The sequence below is a fragment of the Lissotriton helveticus genome, chromosome 1_1 (genome assembly GCF_964261635.1).
Source record: "Lissotriton helveticus chromosome 1_1, aLisHel1.1, whole genome shotgun sequence".
Lineage (NCBI taxonomy): Eukaryota > Metazoa > Chordata > Amphibia > Caudata > Salamandridae > Lissotriton > Lissotriton helveticus.
The window spans coordinates 1,447,675,990-1,447,692,269 of record NC_136057.1 but is presented as its reverse complement, the minus strand read 5'-3'; the positions used below and the strand labels follow the sequence as shown (position 1 = coordinate 1,447,692,269).

At 49.1% G+C, this 16,280-nt stretch overlaps 1 protein-coding gene across 9 annotated transcripts in view; it reads right to left on the bottom strand.

The window, feature by feature from the left end:
- The window catches only part of KMT2D (lysine methyltransferase 2D), a 1,543,965-nt gene that overhangs the window by 143,150 nt on the left and 1,384,535 nt on the right, over positions 1 to 16,280 (bottom strand). For 8 of the 9 annotated variants that reach the window (XM_078685770.1, XM_078685782.1, XM_078685780.1 and 5 more), the window contains 2 exons: positions 13,818 to 13,975; positions 13,369 to 13,501 (listed from right to left, as the gene is read on the bottom strand). In XM_078685770.1, the coding sequence (XP_078541896.1) occupies positions 13,369 to 13,501; positions 13,818 to 13,975 (291 nt within the window). The remainder of the gene's footprint in view (positions 1 to 13,368; positions 13,502 to 13,817; positions 13,976 to 16,280) is intronic. The other variant, XM_078685786.1, reaches the window with a different exon arrangement.

Sequence of the window (16,280 nt, the reverse complement as noted above, 5' to 3'; positions counted from 1 at the left end):
TATGGACTTCAGAGTACCGGTCTTCGGGTCGACACCCTTTATTTGTGACCGCGCAGGGTCGTCGACACCTTTCTTCTTTGTCGAATCCGATGGATCCGAGCCCTTCGATCCGAAGCCTGTCTTCAGCAGTTTCGGTTTCGTTTTCGACTCCATGACTTTCGGTTTCGATTTAACCAGTGACTGGTAATGTTCGACCGATGGCTCGTGTGATATATTCTTAGCCGGGCCGAGACGCGGGGCTATAGAATGTTCGTCATGATCTTGGCTAAGGCCTGTTGGCGATGCCTCGACCTGAGCCCTTGGAAGTCTTTCCGTGTCTGTTTCGGGCCCCATACTCACTGTTGGGCCTGGTTCATCGCTCGAGTTGTCATAGACGGCTCCGATGGCCGATGCGTCGTCCCTTACCTCGACGGCGTTTTCATCCTCAACGTTTTCTTCTTCGTCTTCATAATAGTTGGAGTCATGCTCCGAATCGGGATCCGACTGCTGTTCTGGATCCTCAGTCTCGACGACCTCATAGTCTTCTTCATCGAAGATATTCACCGGGTCGGGTGCTGGCCTCGTCATCGTCTGCCTCGCTGCGCGTCAAAGTCGAAGCGTCTTCTTGGACCTGAATTTAGCACAAGCTAGGCAGTTGGCCTCATTGTGCTCCGGAGATAGACACTTGTTGCACACCGGGTGTACATCGATGTGTGGGTACTTAGAATTACAAAGGGGGCATCGTTTGGACGGGCTCCGTTCCATCGACGATCGGGCCTCTGGTGTCGAAAAGGCCACGCGGCTCTCTTCGACATCCTGCTCGAAAATAACTGGAACAAGTACTCAGCACCGATCGAAATGACAATACCGACGACCCCGAAGGCCTTTTGGCCTTTAGAAAAAGTTTCCGAACTTGAGTAAAGAAAGTACATCCGAACCCAATGGCGGAAAAAAACAATCTGAGGATGGAGAGGAGGCCCATGCGCACTGTAGTCCAGGGGAGGAGCCACCTATCTCGTGATACTTCGAAGACTCTTCCAGGACAACAATATGCAATCATCCGGACCCAACACTAGGCGGCGATCTATGCACAGATATGAATTCAGCAGCCCACATGCCTCGAACCCCCATTTCTAATACACACCTAGTCACCAAAGGAGGGACAGGGGCGATCAGTATCAACCTGAAGCACGCTGATGAGGGCCACCACTGAAACACGCACAGAGCAAACAGCCACAGAGACAACAAGGTGGCGCAGCTAAAATGAGCATAGGACCGCCCAACCAGGCAGCTTGAAGACGAAGGTGAGAACCAACTCACGAAAAACAGATGCAGGGTGCAGAACCTGGAACGGCAGGCATCAGAAGAGCTGTCCCGCAGGCCCAGCCGATATAGTGTAGGGCGATACCCAATGAAAGGAGCATATCCGAGGGAAGTGGCAGCAGAGGAAGCAGAGTACCACAAGGTCCTGCTAAGAGGAACGCGTATAAATGTAGAAAAGAATGATAGAATTCTAGTTCACATTCTCAGAGTATGAGCCAAGATGAACCCTCTTCCAGAAGAGAAATATCGTTCAGTATCTGAACACCAAGAAGGGAGCAGGGTAAGCTGGGGGACCCCCCTCCCGTGGAGCGAGGCAACTAAGTGCACTTAGTGTACTGAAAGAGACACTGCTGCGTAGAAGAAAGGCAATCCTGAATACAGCACAGAAAAGCTCCCTGACACATGGAGATATAGGACCAGATCTCGCAGCAGCGAAGCAAGGTGAAGATTTAGAAAGAAGGGTACCCATGGCAACCTGTAGATATATATCAGAAAAGGGTAACGAGCCAAAACCTAGCAACATAGGTGTTGTAGGAGAAACACACCTAGTGCATTAATGGCAGGTGGTAGCCGCATTGTAAGCGTGACCACACTGTGAAAACCTCCAAAGGAGGAGAATGAGGGACATATCCAACACGACCCATGGCGTATGGAGGATAGCACCAAAGTCGCAACATTGAACACTTTACAATGGTAGGAAAAGAGCACATGGGGACGTATAGAGCCCAAAAGGATCTCCAGGCCCACTTGGCATAAAGCAGAGCTATACAAAAGCATACAAGTACCCCACTTGGAGTATGGCACAGCCCCGAACAATGGGGAACACCTATTAGGGAAAACCACAGTCAGGGGACCAGACACAACAACCTGTGGAACACCGCCACAGTAGGCTTACTGCCAGCTTAAAACCCATAATGCATCTGAAGGATGCTAAATGAAACGACAACCACCCTAGACCATGTGAAAAGAAGACCTGGGAAATACAGGCTTAAGGGGGTGGGCGAAAGCCCGCAAGTAGGCGATGAACAGCTGATTCGGCGTGAGCATCACACAATAGGACCCCAACAAAGGGTAGATCAACAAGGCGCTCCCGGGTATTCTCTGGGTATATGCTATCCCGCAACCAAGCATCGCCGGGCGTGAAGGCGACACCAAACACTCTCCAGAAGCCTCCGGAGAAGTCAACAATCTGGCGTCGGGGCGTTGCTAAAAATCTGAGCAGAGTCTGAGCTGGGGAGGAGAGTTTACGGTGCCGACCCCGGCTCCGGACAGGTGGCTGCCTGCCCGGAAGGCCGAAGTGTGCACGAAGTAAGTCTTTGAGCACCAGCAACCACCCTCGACGCCACATGGAGCCCCACGGGACTATGCAGTGCGGCAGGGGTGCTATGGGTCGTAGAGGGGTACCCAGCCAGGTCACACCCTGACAACGCCATATCTCCTTCGTCCCTGGAGGGCAAAGGCTCATTTGGTGCCGGGGCGAACCCACTGACGAGTCCGTCAGAGACCCCGTAAGTAGTGGAGGCCCCGAGGATGCCCAAGGACAGAAGATCCACGGAAGGCCTGCAGGAACGCGGCATAAGCCTCCGTTAGGGTCCGAGTCACCCCCGTGCCCAGAAAAGGTGGATAGGGGAGGGGCAACTCCCAGGGGCGCACGTCCGGAAGGCTCCGGGAACTAGTGGCCCCGACAACAGAGGCAAGTGAGGTAGAGGACCTCGGAGACATGCGCCGCGACTTACCCAGAAGGGGCGAGCGACGCCCCCGGGCCCCAGAGGGCGACCGACGCTGCAACTGGAAACCACTGCCAGAGGGGCCCGCCACCGTTGAGGCCGCCGGAGGTCGAGACGACTCCGACCGGGACAGGCGAGCAGAAAGGAGCTTCATACGGCGCTTCCGACAGGACTTCGGCTTGAGGTGTTGGCATGAGTCGCAATCCCTTGAGTTGTGGTGTTCGCCCAGACTGAATATGCTACTTACCAGTATGCATCTGTTCTTGGCATGTAGGGCTGCTGACATTCATATCTATAGCATAGCATAGATCGCCGCCTAGTGTTGGGTCCGGATGATTGCACATTGTTGTCCTGGAAGAGTCTTCGAAGTATCACGAGATAGGTGGCTCCTCCCCTGGACTACAGTGCGCATGGGCATCGACTCCATCCCCAGATTGTTTTTAGCCATTGTGGCGAAGATGGAGTGTAACAGTGAGAGCGATGACCATGCTAAGAGTAAGTGTGAATTCTGCAGCCGCTACAGGCGCCGGGGAGGAGGGCGGGCGATATGAATGTCAGCAGCCCTACATGCCAAGAACAGATGCATACTGGTAAGTAGCATATTCAGTTTGATGCATGTTAGCTGCTGAATTCATATCTATAGCATAGAATATATAGCAGTCCCTCCATTATCGGCGGCCGCCTGTGCCAGCTGCAGATGTTTGAAAAAGTGTCTTAAGAACAGCCTGCCCTACAGCTGCTTGGAGTGCACATCTACACAGTAGTGTTTAGTAAATGTGTGTGGGGTAGACCATGTGACTGCTCTACAAATGTCTTCCAAAGGGATATTACCAAGGAAAGCCATGGAGGCCCCCAACTTGCGGGTGGAGTGGGCTCTGGGGGGGACCGTTAAAGAGCGCTTAGCCTTTTGATAGCAAATCTGAATACACTTAACGATCCACCTGGCTATACCTGCTTTGGAAATGGGGTTGCCTTTGTGTCGGGCAGAAAAGGCAACAAAGAGTTGTTTCGTCTTCCTAAAGTCTTTGGTCCTATCGATGTAGTACATCAAAGCCAGTTTGACGTCAAGAGTGTGGAGCATTCTTTCGGCTGTCTCTGGGTTTTGAAAGAACACGGGCAGTTCAATAGTCTGATTGACATGGAACTGTGAAACCACCTTAGGAAGAAATTTAGGGTTAGTGCGCAGCACCACCCTGTTCGAGTGAATTTGTATGAATGGCTCTTGTACGGTGAGCGCCTGGAGCTCACTAACACGTCACAGAGACTTAATGGCTATTAGGAAAGCCACTTTCCATGTTAAGAACTGAACCTTGCATGAATGCAGAGGATCAAAAGGTGGGCCCATCAGCCTGGTGAGGACCACATTAAGGCTCAATTCAGGAGCTGGCGGGGTCCTGGGAGGAATGACCCGTTTTAGTCCTTCTAGAAAAGCTTTAATGGCAGGCACTCTGAAAACCGAGAGATGCTGCCTGTTTTGGAGATAAGCCGCTATGACGGATAAGTGTATCCGAATGGAAGCATATGCTAGATTGCATTTGTAGAGATGTAACAAATAACAAATGATGTTGTGAGTAGATGCATCCAGCGGGTTGATGTTGTGTTCTGCACTGTAAATGACAAACCGCTTCCATTGTGCTGCATAGCAAGCTCTGGTGGTGGGCTTCCTCGCCTCCCGTATGATATCCATGCAGTCGGGAGGCAAGTTAAGGTAGCCAAATTCTAAGACTTCAGGAGCCAGGTTGAGCTGTTGCGGATCTGGGTGCTGAATGTCGCCATGGCTCTGCGTCAAAAGTCTGGGTGTGAGGTGCAGCCTTTGATGCGGTACCACGGAGAGTTCTAGAAACGTGGTGTACCATGGTTGGCGTGCCCACGTTGGAGCAACCAGGATGAGTGTCATCGAGTGTTGCTTTAGCTTTCGTGCCACCAGCGGTATGAGAGGTGCTGGGGGAAAAGCGTACGCAAATCTGCCTGACCAGTTCATCCATATCGCATTGCCCTGCAACTGTGGGTGAGGGAACCTGGCAGCAAAGCTTTGGCATTTTGCCTTGTGGCAAACAGGTCTATCTCTGGATGACCCCACTGCTGGAAGTACGGGCGGAGTACTGATGGATGTATCTCCCACTCGTGCATTTGGTGGCTGTACCTGCTGAGCAGATCCGCCATCTGATTGTCTTTGCCCGGGAGGTGTTCCGCCATGAGGAAGATGTTCCTGTGAATGGCCCACTTCCACATGCTCTGAGCCAGATGAGACAACTGTGGAGAGTGTGTACCTCCCTGCTTTTGAATATAGTACATGGCTGTCATGTTTTCCGTCCGGATCAACACGACTTTGTTGCACAGATGTACTTTGAACGCCTTCATCGCCATGAAGATTGCCATCAGCTCCAGGTAGTTGATGTGCATCTTCCGTTGCTGTGTTGCCCACAGTCCCTGCACTGTGTAGTGGAGTACATGAGCTCCCCATCCCTGGAGAGATGCGTCCGTCGTCAGGATAATCTGTGGCACAGGCTCCTGGAACGGTCGGCCCTTGCAAAGGTTGTGTGGATTCCACCAATGCAGAGAGTTGTATGCCCGACCGGTCACCAACACTAGGTCGTTCAACTGCCCTTGAGCCTGAGTCCACTGGTGCGCCAAGCACTCTTGAAGCGGACGCATATGTAGCCTCGCGTGCGGGACTATGAAGATGCAGGAGGCCATCATGCCTATCAACTGCATGAACACTCTTGCTGGAAGCGAGTGTTGCGGTCTGAACTTCTGGATTAGCGACTGAATGCTGTCGATCCTCACAGAATTGGGCTGAGCCGTGGCTGCCAGAGTATCTATAGTCGCGCCCAGATACTGCCGCACATGGGCTGGCTGAAGGTGCGACTTCGGATAATTTAGTGAGAATCCCAGATCGTGAAGAAGATGAATGGTGTGGGACATGTTGGCAGCGCACTGCTGGGCCGACTTCGCTTGGACAAGCCAGTCGTCCAGATAAGGGTATAAGTGAACGTTCTGCCTCCTGAGGTGCGCAGCCACTGTCGCCAGGCATTTCGTGAAGACCCTGGGCGCTGTGGTCACCCCGAAAGGGAGGACCTTGAATTGATAATGCGGATTCTGAATGGTGAATCTGAGGTATTTTCTGTGTGACGGATGTAGTGGAATGTGAAAATATGCATCCTTGAGATCCAAGGTTGCGAGGAAGTCTCCCTGATTGAGCAACGGAAGAACCTGTTGCAGCGTCAGCATGTGAAAGTGTTCCGATAGAATGTACCGGTTCAAGGGTCTGAGGTCCAGTATGGGTCTGAGGGACCCGTCCTTTTTTGGGATTAAGAAGTACAGGGAGTACACTCCTGTGCCTTCTTCCACCACTGGCACGAGCTCGATTGCCCCTTTTTGCAGCATGACAAGTACCTCCTGCTGCAATAAGTGCAAATGCTCTGTGGACATAGGACGGTGTTTTGGTGGTATGTTGGGTGGAGTGGATGTTAACTCCAGACAATAACCGTACTGGATACGTTTTCTGACCCACCTGTCTGTGGTGATGGATTTCCAGTCTGGCAGGAACTGCTGGAGTCTCCCCCCCGACAGGTGTTGTATGGTCGGGGGGTAGTGACAAGGCGTCACAGTTTGTTGGTGGCGGAGGAGCGGGAGTTGTTGTTTCCACGACCTCTGCCCTTGGTGCTGTTGCCCGATAGCCTCCTCTACTCTGCTTGTTGTAAGAGGACTGCGCCCCACCTTTGGTGTACTGCGTTTGCTGGGACATCTGGCCTCTGGAAACACCTCTATTACTTGAGCGACGAAAAGTACTGCCCCTGAACTGCTGGGACTGGAGAGCCCCCATGGACTTTGCAGTCTCAGTACCTTTCTTTATTTTTTCCAGGGTGGTATCCACCTCAGGGCCAAATAATCGATCAGGGTTCACAGGCTGATTGAGGATGGTGGTTTGTATCTCCGGTTTGAACCCGGAGATCCTGAGCCAGGCCTGACGTCGCAACATCACACTTGTGTTAATGGCTCTGGCCGCGGTGTCCGCCACGTCCAGTGCACATTTAATAGAAGCGTTTGAAATGAGCTTCCCTTCCTGAATGAGCATCTCTGCTGCCTCTTTATACTGATCTGGCAAGTGTTGTAACAGGGTATCTAGTGTATCATAGTGTGCCCTGTCATATCTGGCCTGAGTGTTTGAAATATGCCAGATATTGGCCGCTTGGGCCACCACCCTCTTCCCTGATGCTTCTAGCACCTTAGATTCTTTGTCAGGGGGAGGAGCATCACCAGTGGTTTGTGAATTCGCCCTCTTCCGGGCATTAGAAACAACCAGAGAGTCTAACGGCAACTGGCCCTTGATGTAGGTAGGGTCGCCAGGTGCCGGCGTATACTTCTTTTCAATCCTAGGGTTTATAACCCTGGCACATGTGGGTTCTTTAAAAATGTCTGCAGCATGTTTCAGAACCCCTTTAAGCATTGGGAGAGTCTTGACAGTCTTCTCAGAGGTGGAAAAGGTAACAAACAGGAAGTCCACTTCAATAGGGTCAGCATGCAGCTGGACGTCGTGGTTTTTAGCCGCCCTCTCAATTAGGGCATTAAATGCTGCCGAATCCTCAGTAGGAGAGGTTTTGACATTGTACACCTGAGTGTCTGGGGCAGTTTGCTGATCCCCTGGGTCACCTGCATCTGCCCATGAGTCCTGGTTATCCTCAGGATCAGTGTTGGCAGGGAAGTTGTACTCCTCATCCTGCCCTTCCCCAGTGTCCACGTCTGAATAAGTGGGTGAGGGTGGAGCAAGGGTTCGAGTCCGAGGAGTAATTGGCTCAACCAGAACTGGGGAATCCGTAGAAGGCTTTTTGCGCTTCAAAGGAATAGTGTAGGACTCCATAGGCTGTGCCGGTGTGATCTTTCTCTTATAGAGGGTAAGTTTACCGGTGTCGCCGTCGATAAAATGTTCCGACTGCTCCTCCATCAGGGGTTGTCGATGCTTCGAGCTCACAAGTGGCTGGGAAGGCTTCGTCCCTGTCGACACCTTCATGGGCGTGTCGTCGACCGATCTGGGTGCGAACGCCTTCGGCGGCAGCGTGAACAAGAGTGGCGCCGAGGACTTTGGCGTCTTGGCAGCTTGCTTCGGGGTGGAAGTATCCTTCGGATCGACCGCGGAAGCCTTGCAATGAGTCCGACACCTGCTTTGTGAAGGATGCGGGCGGTTTCGTCGACCCGACAGACGTTCTCGATCCACCAGCATGTGCAGACTCGAGCGCCGATGTCTTGGCTTTCTCCGGCCGATGTGCAGGATCAGCCCCTTTCGGTGCGCCGTGTCCTTCTTCCGTGACGACGGCATTCGGCGCCGACGGTTTCGGGTCGGCGGCCTTGACAATCGTTTTTGGTGCCCCAGTCTTCGGCTCGACGCCCTTGATTGATTTGGGTTTGACGCCCTTGATCGACTTTGGCTCGACGCCCTTGAGCGACTTCACCTGGTCGACAACCTTCTTCGGCTGCCCCGACATGTCGGAAGACGAGGAGGCGACCAGAGCAACAGACGTCTTCTGTTTCGACGGTGTCTCCATCACTTTCGTCGACACCGAAGGTTTCACTTTCGGTTTGACCAATGGCGGCTCCGTATAAGTGTCCGTAGGCGAGGCCGTGGATTCCGGTGGAAGATCTTGGGTAAGGCCATGTGGCGATCCCTCGACCTAAGCCTTAGTGATAGTACGAACGGGGCATAGCTCTTCTCCTGAGCTATCTTCCATGGCCCCATAGGCCTCATTGTCGTCTCCTACCTCGTCGACGACTTCTTCTGTATCGAGCACTTCGACGTCCGCGTCGTAGTCATAGTCGATCTGCACCGCTGGAGTTGAAATCGGTTCTCGATCTTCTTGCTCGTCTGCTTCTTCCCCCTCGAAAATGTCCACCGGTGCCGGGGCCGACTGCTGGGCCTCCTGGCGCGCCGAAGTCGAATCGTCTTCTTGGAGCGAAAACGGGAACAAGCCATACAGTTGGCTTCATCGTGATCCGGCGACAGGCACTTGTTGCACACCGGGTGGACGTCGATGTGGGGATACTTTGAGTTGCACACGGGACATCTCTTGAACGGGCTCCGTTCCATGATGTGTCATCTAAAGTCTGGTTGCGCTGACTGGGCCTCGAGCACCGAAGAGCCACGCGACTCCTCTGGATGTCCGACTCGGGAACTGAGTCGGAACAGAGCTGGGCACCGAACGCAAGACAATACCGACGCTATAGGAAAAGGCCTTCGGGCCTTAGGGAAAGTTTATATCGATTCCGAACTGGAGATATCGAATACGCATCCGAACCCAATGGCGGAAAAAAACAATCTGGGGATGAAGTCGATGCCCATGCGCACTGTAGTCCAGAGGAGGAGCCACCTATCTCGTGATACTTCGAAGACTCTTCCAGGACAACAATGTGCAATCATCCGGACCCAACACTAGGCGGCGATCTATGCTATGCTATAGATATGAATTCAGCAGCCCACATGCCTCGAACACAACATACAGATAAGGTGTGGGTCTGTCACGGACATTTGCTGCGAACAGGAGGTACACTTTTTAACCCCTTCGACGCTCATGACGAGCTGGGCTCGTCATGCAGTAGCCTCCTGCTACGCTCATGACGAGCCCAGCTCGTCATGAATGTGCGAGGATCGCGAAATCCCAGCACAGCAGGGGAATTCCCATAGCATCCAAGAGGTTAAAGCCCAAAGGCATCGCACACTGTACCAGAGGGCCTGAAAATAGGCCAGAGGAACCGCTTACTCCGGATCCGCGTTTAACGCGGAAAAGAAGGAAACTGACGTCAGCGTGCCGGGAGGGACTCATATAGCCTCGCTGACGTCACGTACGTGGACGACGTCAGGGCAGGGTCACGTGGTGCCGTCCCCAGGCGCGCAATGGTGCTGCTGCTGCAAAAAAAAAATCTGGATCCAGTCTGATGCCAGAGGGTATTCTAAGTTAAGGAATCTGCTGCTAGATGGCCTCCATCAGATTAATTGTGCAAACCCAATGTTATCATCTGGCGGTGATGGCCTAGAAGGATAGAGATCCGGGACATTGTGCGGAGCTGGATCGATATTATAATGATCCCAAGGATCTCTATCGTGTGGGATTGTATGTGCGTCGATATTCCTATCTGCATCTGTGGTCCCATCTCCAAAATATATCATCATCTTTAGCCTTTTGTGGTTGAGGTGACAATGTATGTTGAGGGGAGAGTGCTGGAGAAATTAACAAATTTGAATCCGGTGGAGAAGAGGAGGAAGGTGGAGAAGTATTAGTGCCTTTTACCTTCTGTTTGATGGGTTTTTCAGAGTCTTCTAAGTTTCCTCCTATTAGGATGTTTGCTGGTAACATGACCGGTTTCTGGGTCAGTGTGTAGAGTTTTTTGCATTGGATAGGAAAAATCTGCCAGACTGTTGTTTGGGTACGATATATTTTTCGGTGCCGACTTTGGGACTTTTGGAATCTATGAAAGTTCCAATACTGGAGTAAATTGCTGTTAGCATGAGCTGAAGCCATTTTGGTTATGCAGTCATTTTAGTTAGCCATATGCTCGCCATGTGCTTCTCCCCTCTTCACTGTTGCCTGCTCTTGTATTTCGCTTGAGTCATCAACTATAATTAACTCTTTCAGCACTGAGCCAGAGCCTTGGGCTTGCTCAGAAAGACCTGTAGCTGCCAGAATGCATCTGTCTTAGTGTGTAACTGTCAGGCTATTCCAACTGATGTAAAAGTTTTTGTTACTCCTCCCACTCTGTTGACTAAGTAGTTTCCAGTTGTCCATATATGTGAATAGCTATTCTTGTGTATACTTGTACCGCCTCTTTTTTGAGTCTTCGTGCTTACTCAGCTATAAACTGGCCATAAAAGGACCATGGTTTCTGTACTCTTTGAACTACCTCCTACAGTGCCCTGAGGGTACTGTATTGACGTAGTCTCCCTCATGAGATGTTCATACATCTATTTTCTTTGATATTACAGCATCCATGCCAATCTCTATTTTCTTAGTCTAAGGACTTAAGGATAAAGAAGGGCGAACCCCTGCACCAGTGGACCCCTGAAAAGGTTCACTCCCACATTGTGATCACATTTAGTACAGACCCTAAAAAAACATGAAATTAGCAAGGCTAGATATGTGATTTGTTGGCATTGTTAAACAGATAAGGCTTCACCATCAAAGACACTGCTGCCCAAGTGTGAGCTATGCATTGCTCGTTGGTACTGATCAGCCAGTTGTGCAGGTAAGAAAAGCTATGAATGGTGTTTTTGAGCAGGTGCGCAGTCACTATTGCTAGATAATGTGCAAGTTATTTGGGCCGTATGACTCCATACTTTGAACTGGCAGTATTTACTGTTGGTCCACTTACCATACAGTGCAGACAGTGGTGGGGAGCTGGAAGTATGGGGATGTGGAAGTAGGTGCGCTTGAGGACAGTCACGAAGTTCCCTTTTTGGAGCAGCATGATGACGTCCTTTACGGTAGTCATGTTGAAGTGCTCTGACAGATGCAGTGGTTTTAGTGGCCGAGATCTAGGATCAGCAGCAGAGCCCTGTCCCATTTGGGATGAAGACATTTGACGTACTGGAAAGAGGGCATCAGTTTAATGGTTTCTTTGGCTTCAAGTGCTTGCACTTCCCTCTTAAGCAGTCAGATTGTTGAGACTGGTCTTGGCAGGTGAGGTGGTATGTTTGATGGTGTGGAAGTCCAGGCTGTACCCCTGCTGTACCATTGATAGCACCCATTTTTTTGGAGAGGGGGGTTCAGAGGCGCCCTTGCTGGATCTATCTCTCCACTTGCCTTGATCATTGCCATGGTATCCACCCCTCTGGGTCCTAAAATGTTTGTTGCTGGAGGTACCCTTGCCTCTGGGGAGGCGTAGGTGTTTTTGCACTTCCTCCGACCTGTTTATGGAATGCAGACCTGGCTGCTGAGGTCTGTAAGAGAGACACTGCTTTGACAGTCTCCTTGGCCTTAATTTTTTTCACCAGTATTAAAATTACCTTTTGGATTCCTTGCCACTGAAAGGCTCTTTGAGGAGCTGCTGCTCTACCTCTTGCCTGAAGCTGGGGATCCTCAGCCAGGCGAGTCTCTCTAGCAGGATGCAGGTGTTCATTTCACAAGAGACAGCATTGGCACCTGTTAGTTCTAGAGATTATCTTGCCTTCTGCCATCAGTTCCTGACGCCTCTAGTGAAGGGCTTTAGGTGGTGTTTGACTAGCTCCTCCATTTCGTCCCACTGATGGCAGTTGTACCTAGAGAGTATTCCAACCCAATTAGCAATGATTCATTCCCCCCAACAACAAGTCATGCGCTTGCCAGCAATATTGAGCCTCTTACTCTCCTTTTCTGGGACAAGTGCATCCTTTGTTGCCTGGGTGTCTTATCCTAGCGGTATGGACCACTAGAAGTCTCTACCAAGTGGAGGTACTTAACTGACCTTTCAGACCTGGACAGTCTCCAAGAAATTGTCCACTATGTAACCGCGTGATACACAGTGGTGTATTCAGGAGGGGGAAGGTAATTGGGTAGGGGGATATATGTCTGTCTGGGTTATCAGGGGGAGGTTAGGAGTGCGTAGGCTTTTTGTGGCTTTATACTGTGGGATGGCATCGGCTGGGGGCTTGCTCGTAGCGGGGGTGAACGGGGGATCTGGTGTGTTCTTTCTCGAGCTTTGGCTCTGAAGCGTTGGAGGACAGCACCTCCAGACACAGCTCCCCTCCTTTAGTGATGGAAAGATATTCATGGCCAAACAGGTCCAGTGTCTGGACTCCTGCTGCTGCATTTTAGGGTGGGCCGACTGGCAATAGAGTATGTGATGGATAGTCTATTTGCATCAAAACTTTTTTCATACTGAGCAGGTCAGCTTGTTTTGCTCGAGTGACAAGAACTAGTTGCACAGCCTATGCTAGTCTGACATGGGGTACTTGGCATTGCACTTGGGGCAAAACTGGAAGGGTGCTCCTACCAGAATACCCCCGCAGTCAGTCTCAAAATACGACCTAATTTCTCAAAGAAGCTGACTTGACACCAGCTTCAAGGAGAGCCCTCTCTGTCGCTGTCTGGTGAAGATCTTACGCCATTGGAATATAAGGTCACGTCCGCTGGCCCCTATCTGCAGAAATGTTCGTGTAACTGGTGTCGAATTTCTGACTGCAGTCATCAATGGTCCCTATAAACCAGGGCCGGTCGAGGAGCAGGTACTCGAATGCCTGAATCAGAAGGCGGACAACAACAATCTGAGATTACATTTTTTTCTTGCCGCATTGTTGACAGGTGTTTGGAAATCATTTGTATCTACAGACCACATGCTATGAACATGGGGATTTGAAAGTGGCACTGGTACTCACCATCGCATACAGATTCAGGCAGAGGCTTCTTCATATCAATTTGGTTCCGTACAGAGCCCTCAGGGAAAGCATATGAATTGGGGATTTTGATGCTCAGCAGCCCTGCTACGGCAGCCATCACTCCGTTCAAGTTCTGCAACGTAAGAAGTAAGTTCAGAAGAAAGATAAAGGCAGATACTTAATTAAAAAACACCAAGGAAAAGATGGAGAAACACAAATCAGAAATGGTGCAAAGGGTAATTAGTTCCATGAGCTGTCTTACAATGGCAAAGGATAAATGCCCCCATTTCCACACAGTATCCAAAAAGCTCCACTGTAGGTCAGCATGAGCTGAACCTACAACCACAGAAGCTACATTTTGTAAGTTAAATACATAAAGGAGAATCTGGTCATAGTAGTACTAAAGGTATCGTGTCAAAAACCCCTGATTCATTTCACTTCACACCTACCTTGGCTGCGGCAGTGGATACAGTAAGCATAACAGATACTTCACTTCCTGTGCCTTTCTCCCATGAGACTCCTTGCCCCGCTGTTGCGGCCAACACCCCTTTCTCTGTAGGCTCTGGGAAGACATCCAAATGATCAAAAGGATTCTTTTCTGGAAATGCTAAAACAAAATCCAGCAATACACAAGTTTTAGTCAGTGCACATAACAAAAATCACGCCCTCTTGATTTTGTCCGATTTACAATATGCACTAATCATGATGAACAATTGTTACTTACCTGTAAACAGGTGGTTCTCCAGTATTGGTGTCTTTCATAGATTCACATGCTTGAATATTCCACGTCGTCGAAGTGTGAGCCCCACGGTAAATAAAATAGCAATAAAATCCCAATAAAATATGTATGTAAAAACATAACACAAAAAAATACACATTAGAAAAAGTTGCAAATACCAGGTCATAATTTCCTCATAGGAATACATGGCAAGACAAAACATTTGCAACATATCCCTGTCATTATGTTAGTCCAAACTCCAGCCCATCAGGCGCAAGCACCCCTCCAGAACCTTCTCAGAGGCTCAGGCCCTCAGATTTTCGTAGCACAAGAGTGACAAAAGAGAGTAGGAGGAGAAGCGAGCCTCTGAGGAGAGGCGGGCGGGTCGCATGTGAATCCATGAAAGACACCAATACTGTTTACAGGTAAATTTTTTATTGACAACACGACAAGCGAGAATAAAACAAGACAGATCGAATCAAAATGGGAACAGTAAACATTGTGGCAGAATGAATATGCAGACAATTACTTCGTAAAAAAACCAAAAAACAGCATATTAAATTCGGGCATTGCGGGAGATTTATCCCCTAAATGTTTTAGGTAAAGATACAAGTTTTATACTTTACATTTTAAATAAAATTGCCCCAAATGTTTTCACATTTCCTTAAGGACCGGACATCTCTGAGTTTAGCCAGAGCTGACTCCATAGAATACATTTTGTTGACCAGTTACCACCACTCCATAATATGAGGGGGCTGCGGGGAGATGCAGGCGCATGCAATAGTTAATTTAGCACAGGATAGTAATATAGTAACTAGGGTCTGCTGAGGGAGAGTGACAGAATGCATGTCTAACAATACTGTTAGAGCCGAAAGAGAAGGTGGCCTAACCAATTTCAATTTCAAGACCTTGTCCAGAGCAGACCAGAACTCGGTTAAAACCGGGCAAGAAAGCAGCATGTTCTAAATCAGCTGCCACTAAACCGCATTTTGGACACTTGGTACGGTCACTGAAAGAAATATTTGTAGACCACGTAGAGATCATTTCAGGGGTGTGATACAGCATGCATGTGGTTTTAAATTGCTGCAATCGTAAACTAGAAGATTGGACGAGATTATTGAGATTAGAAAGGGAGGAAGTAATCTGATTTGAAGTTATATTAAGTCCCAACTTAGAGCTCCATTTCTCAGCTAGTTTAGAACAGTCACCAATCTTATAGGCGTTGAGGCACCTATATCCTTCACCAATTAAAGATTTAGTCTTAAGTGAATAAAAGCAATTCCAGATGTCGGAATCTAAGCTTTCACATATTTTCATCTTGCGTACAAGAAAGTCATGGAATTGAATATACTTAAATCTCATTGGTTCAGTCAGTTTGTATACATTTTTAAGTGCCTCAAAGTCTAAACAGCCGTGAGAGCCATAAAGGTCCCCCAGTGTTTTGATACCGTGAGCAGACCATATGTTTGCCAGACCATCATTGAAAATCCCAGGAAGGCCCGGGTTTCCCCATAGCCGCAATTTAGAGTGGAAGAAATAAGTTTTACAAAATGCCAAGATATTGAACCAGATCTTAGCAGTGTCTCTTGCTGTCTTAAATTTGACCCTTTTGTAATAGTTGGGGTTATTAAGTCTTAGCAAAAACATTTTGGAGTCTGAGTTTAACATGATAATATGAAAATAAAATTGAGTGTCCGAATTAAGCAAAGACGGTAAACGGCCAAAAAAAGTAGCCCAATAATATAATTTAAAATCCGGGAAATTAAGTCCCCCACTATCTAAAGAGCCTTTGAGTAACACCATGGATCTACGAACCTTCCTGTATCCCCAAATGAAGCTGCTAAATATTCCACCCAGTTTATCGAAAAAAGAGTTGCTAAGTGCTAATGGTATGGAGCGAAATAAATAGAGAAATTTGGGGAGCACTTTCATTTTGATCAGATTAATTCTACTAATATTTAAAGGAAGTTTATGCCATTTTATTAAAGACAAGGCTGTTTATTTTAATAGGGCATCGTAATTAATTGTAATGACCTCATTAGTTTTGTGTGAAATTTTAACTCCTAGATAGGTGGCGACCCTACAGATTCCGGAGACAGCTGCCGATGGTTTATGGTTAACAACTATTTGTGTTTTGTTTATATTTAACTTATATCCCGAAACGTCTCCGAATCTGCTAGCCTCAGCCGTTATC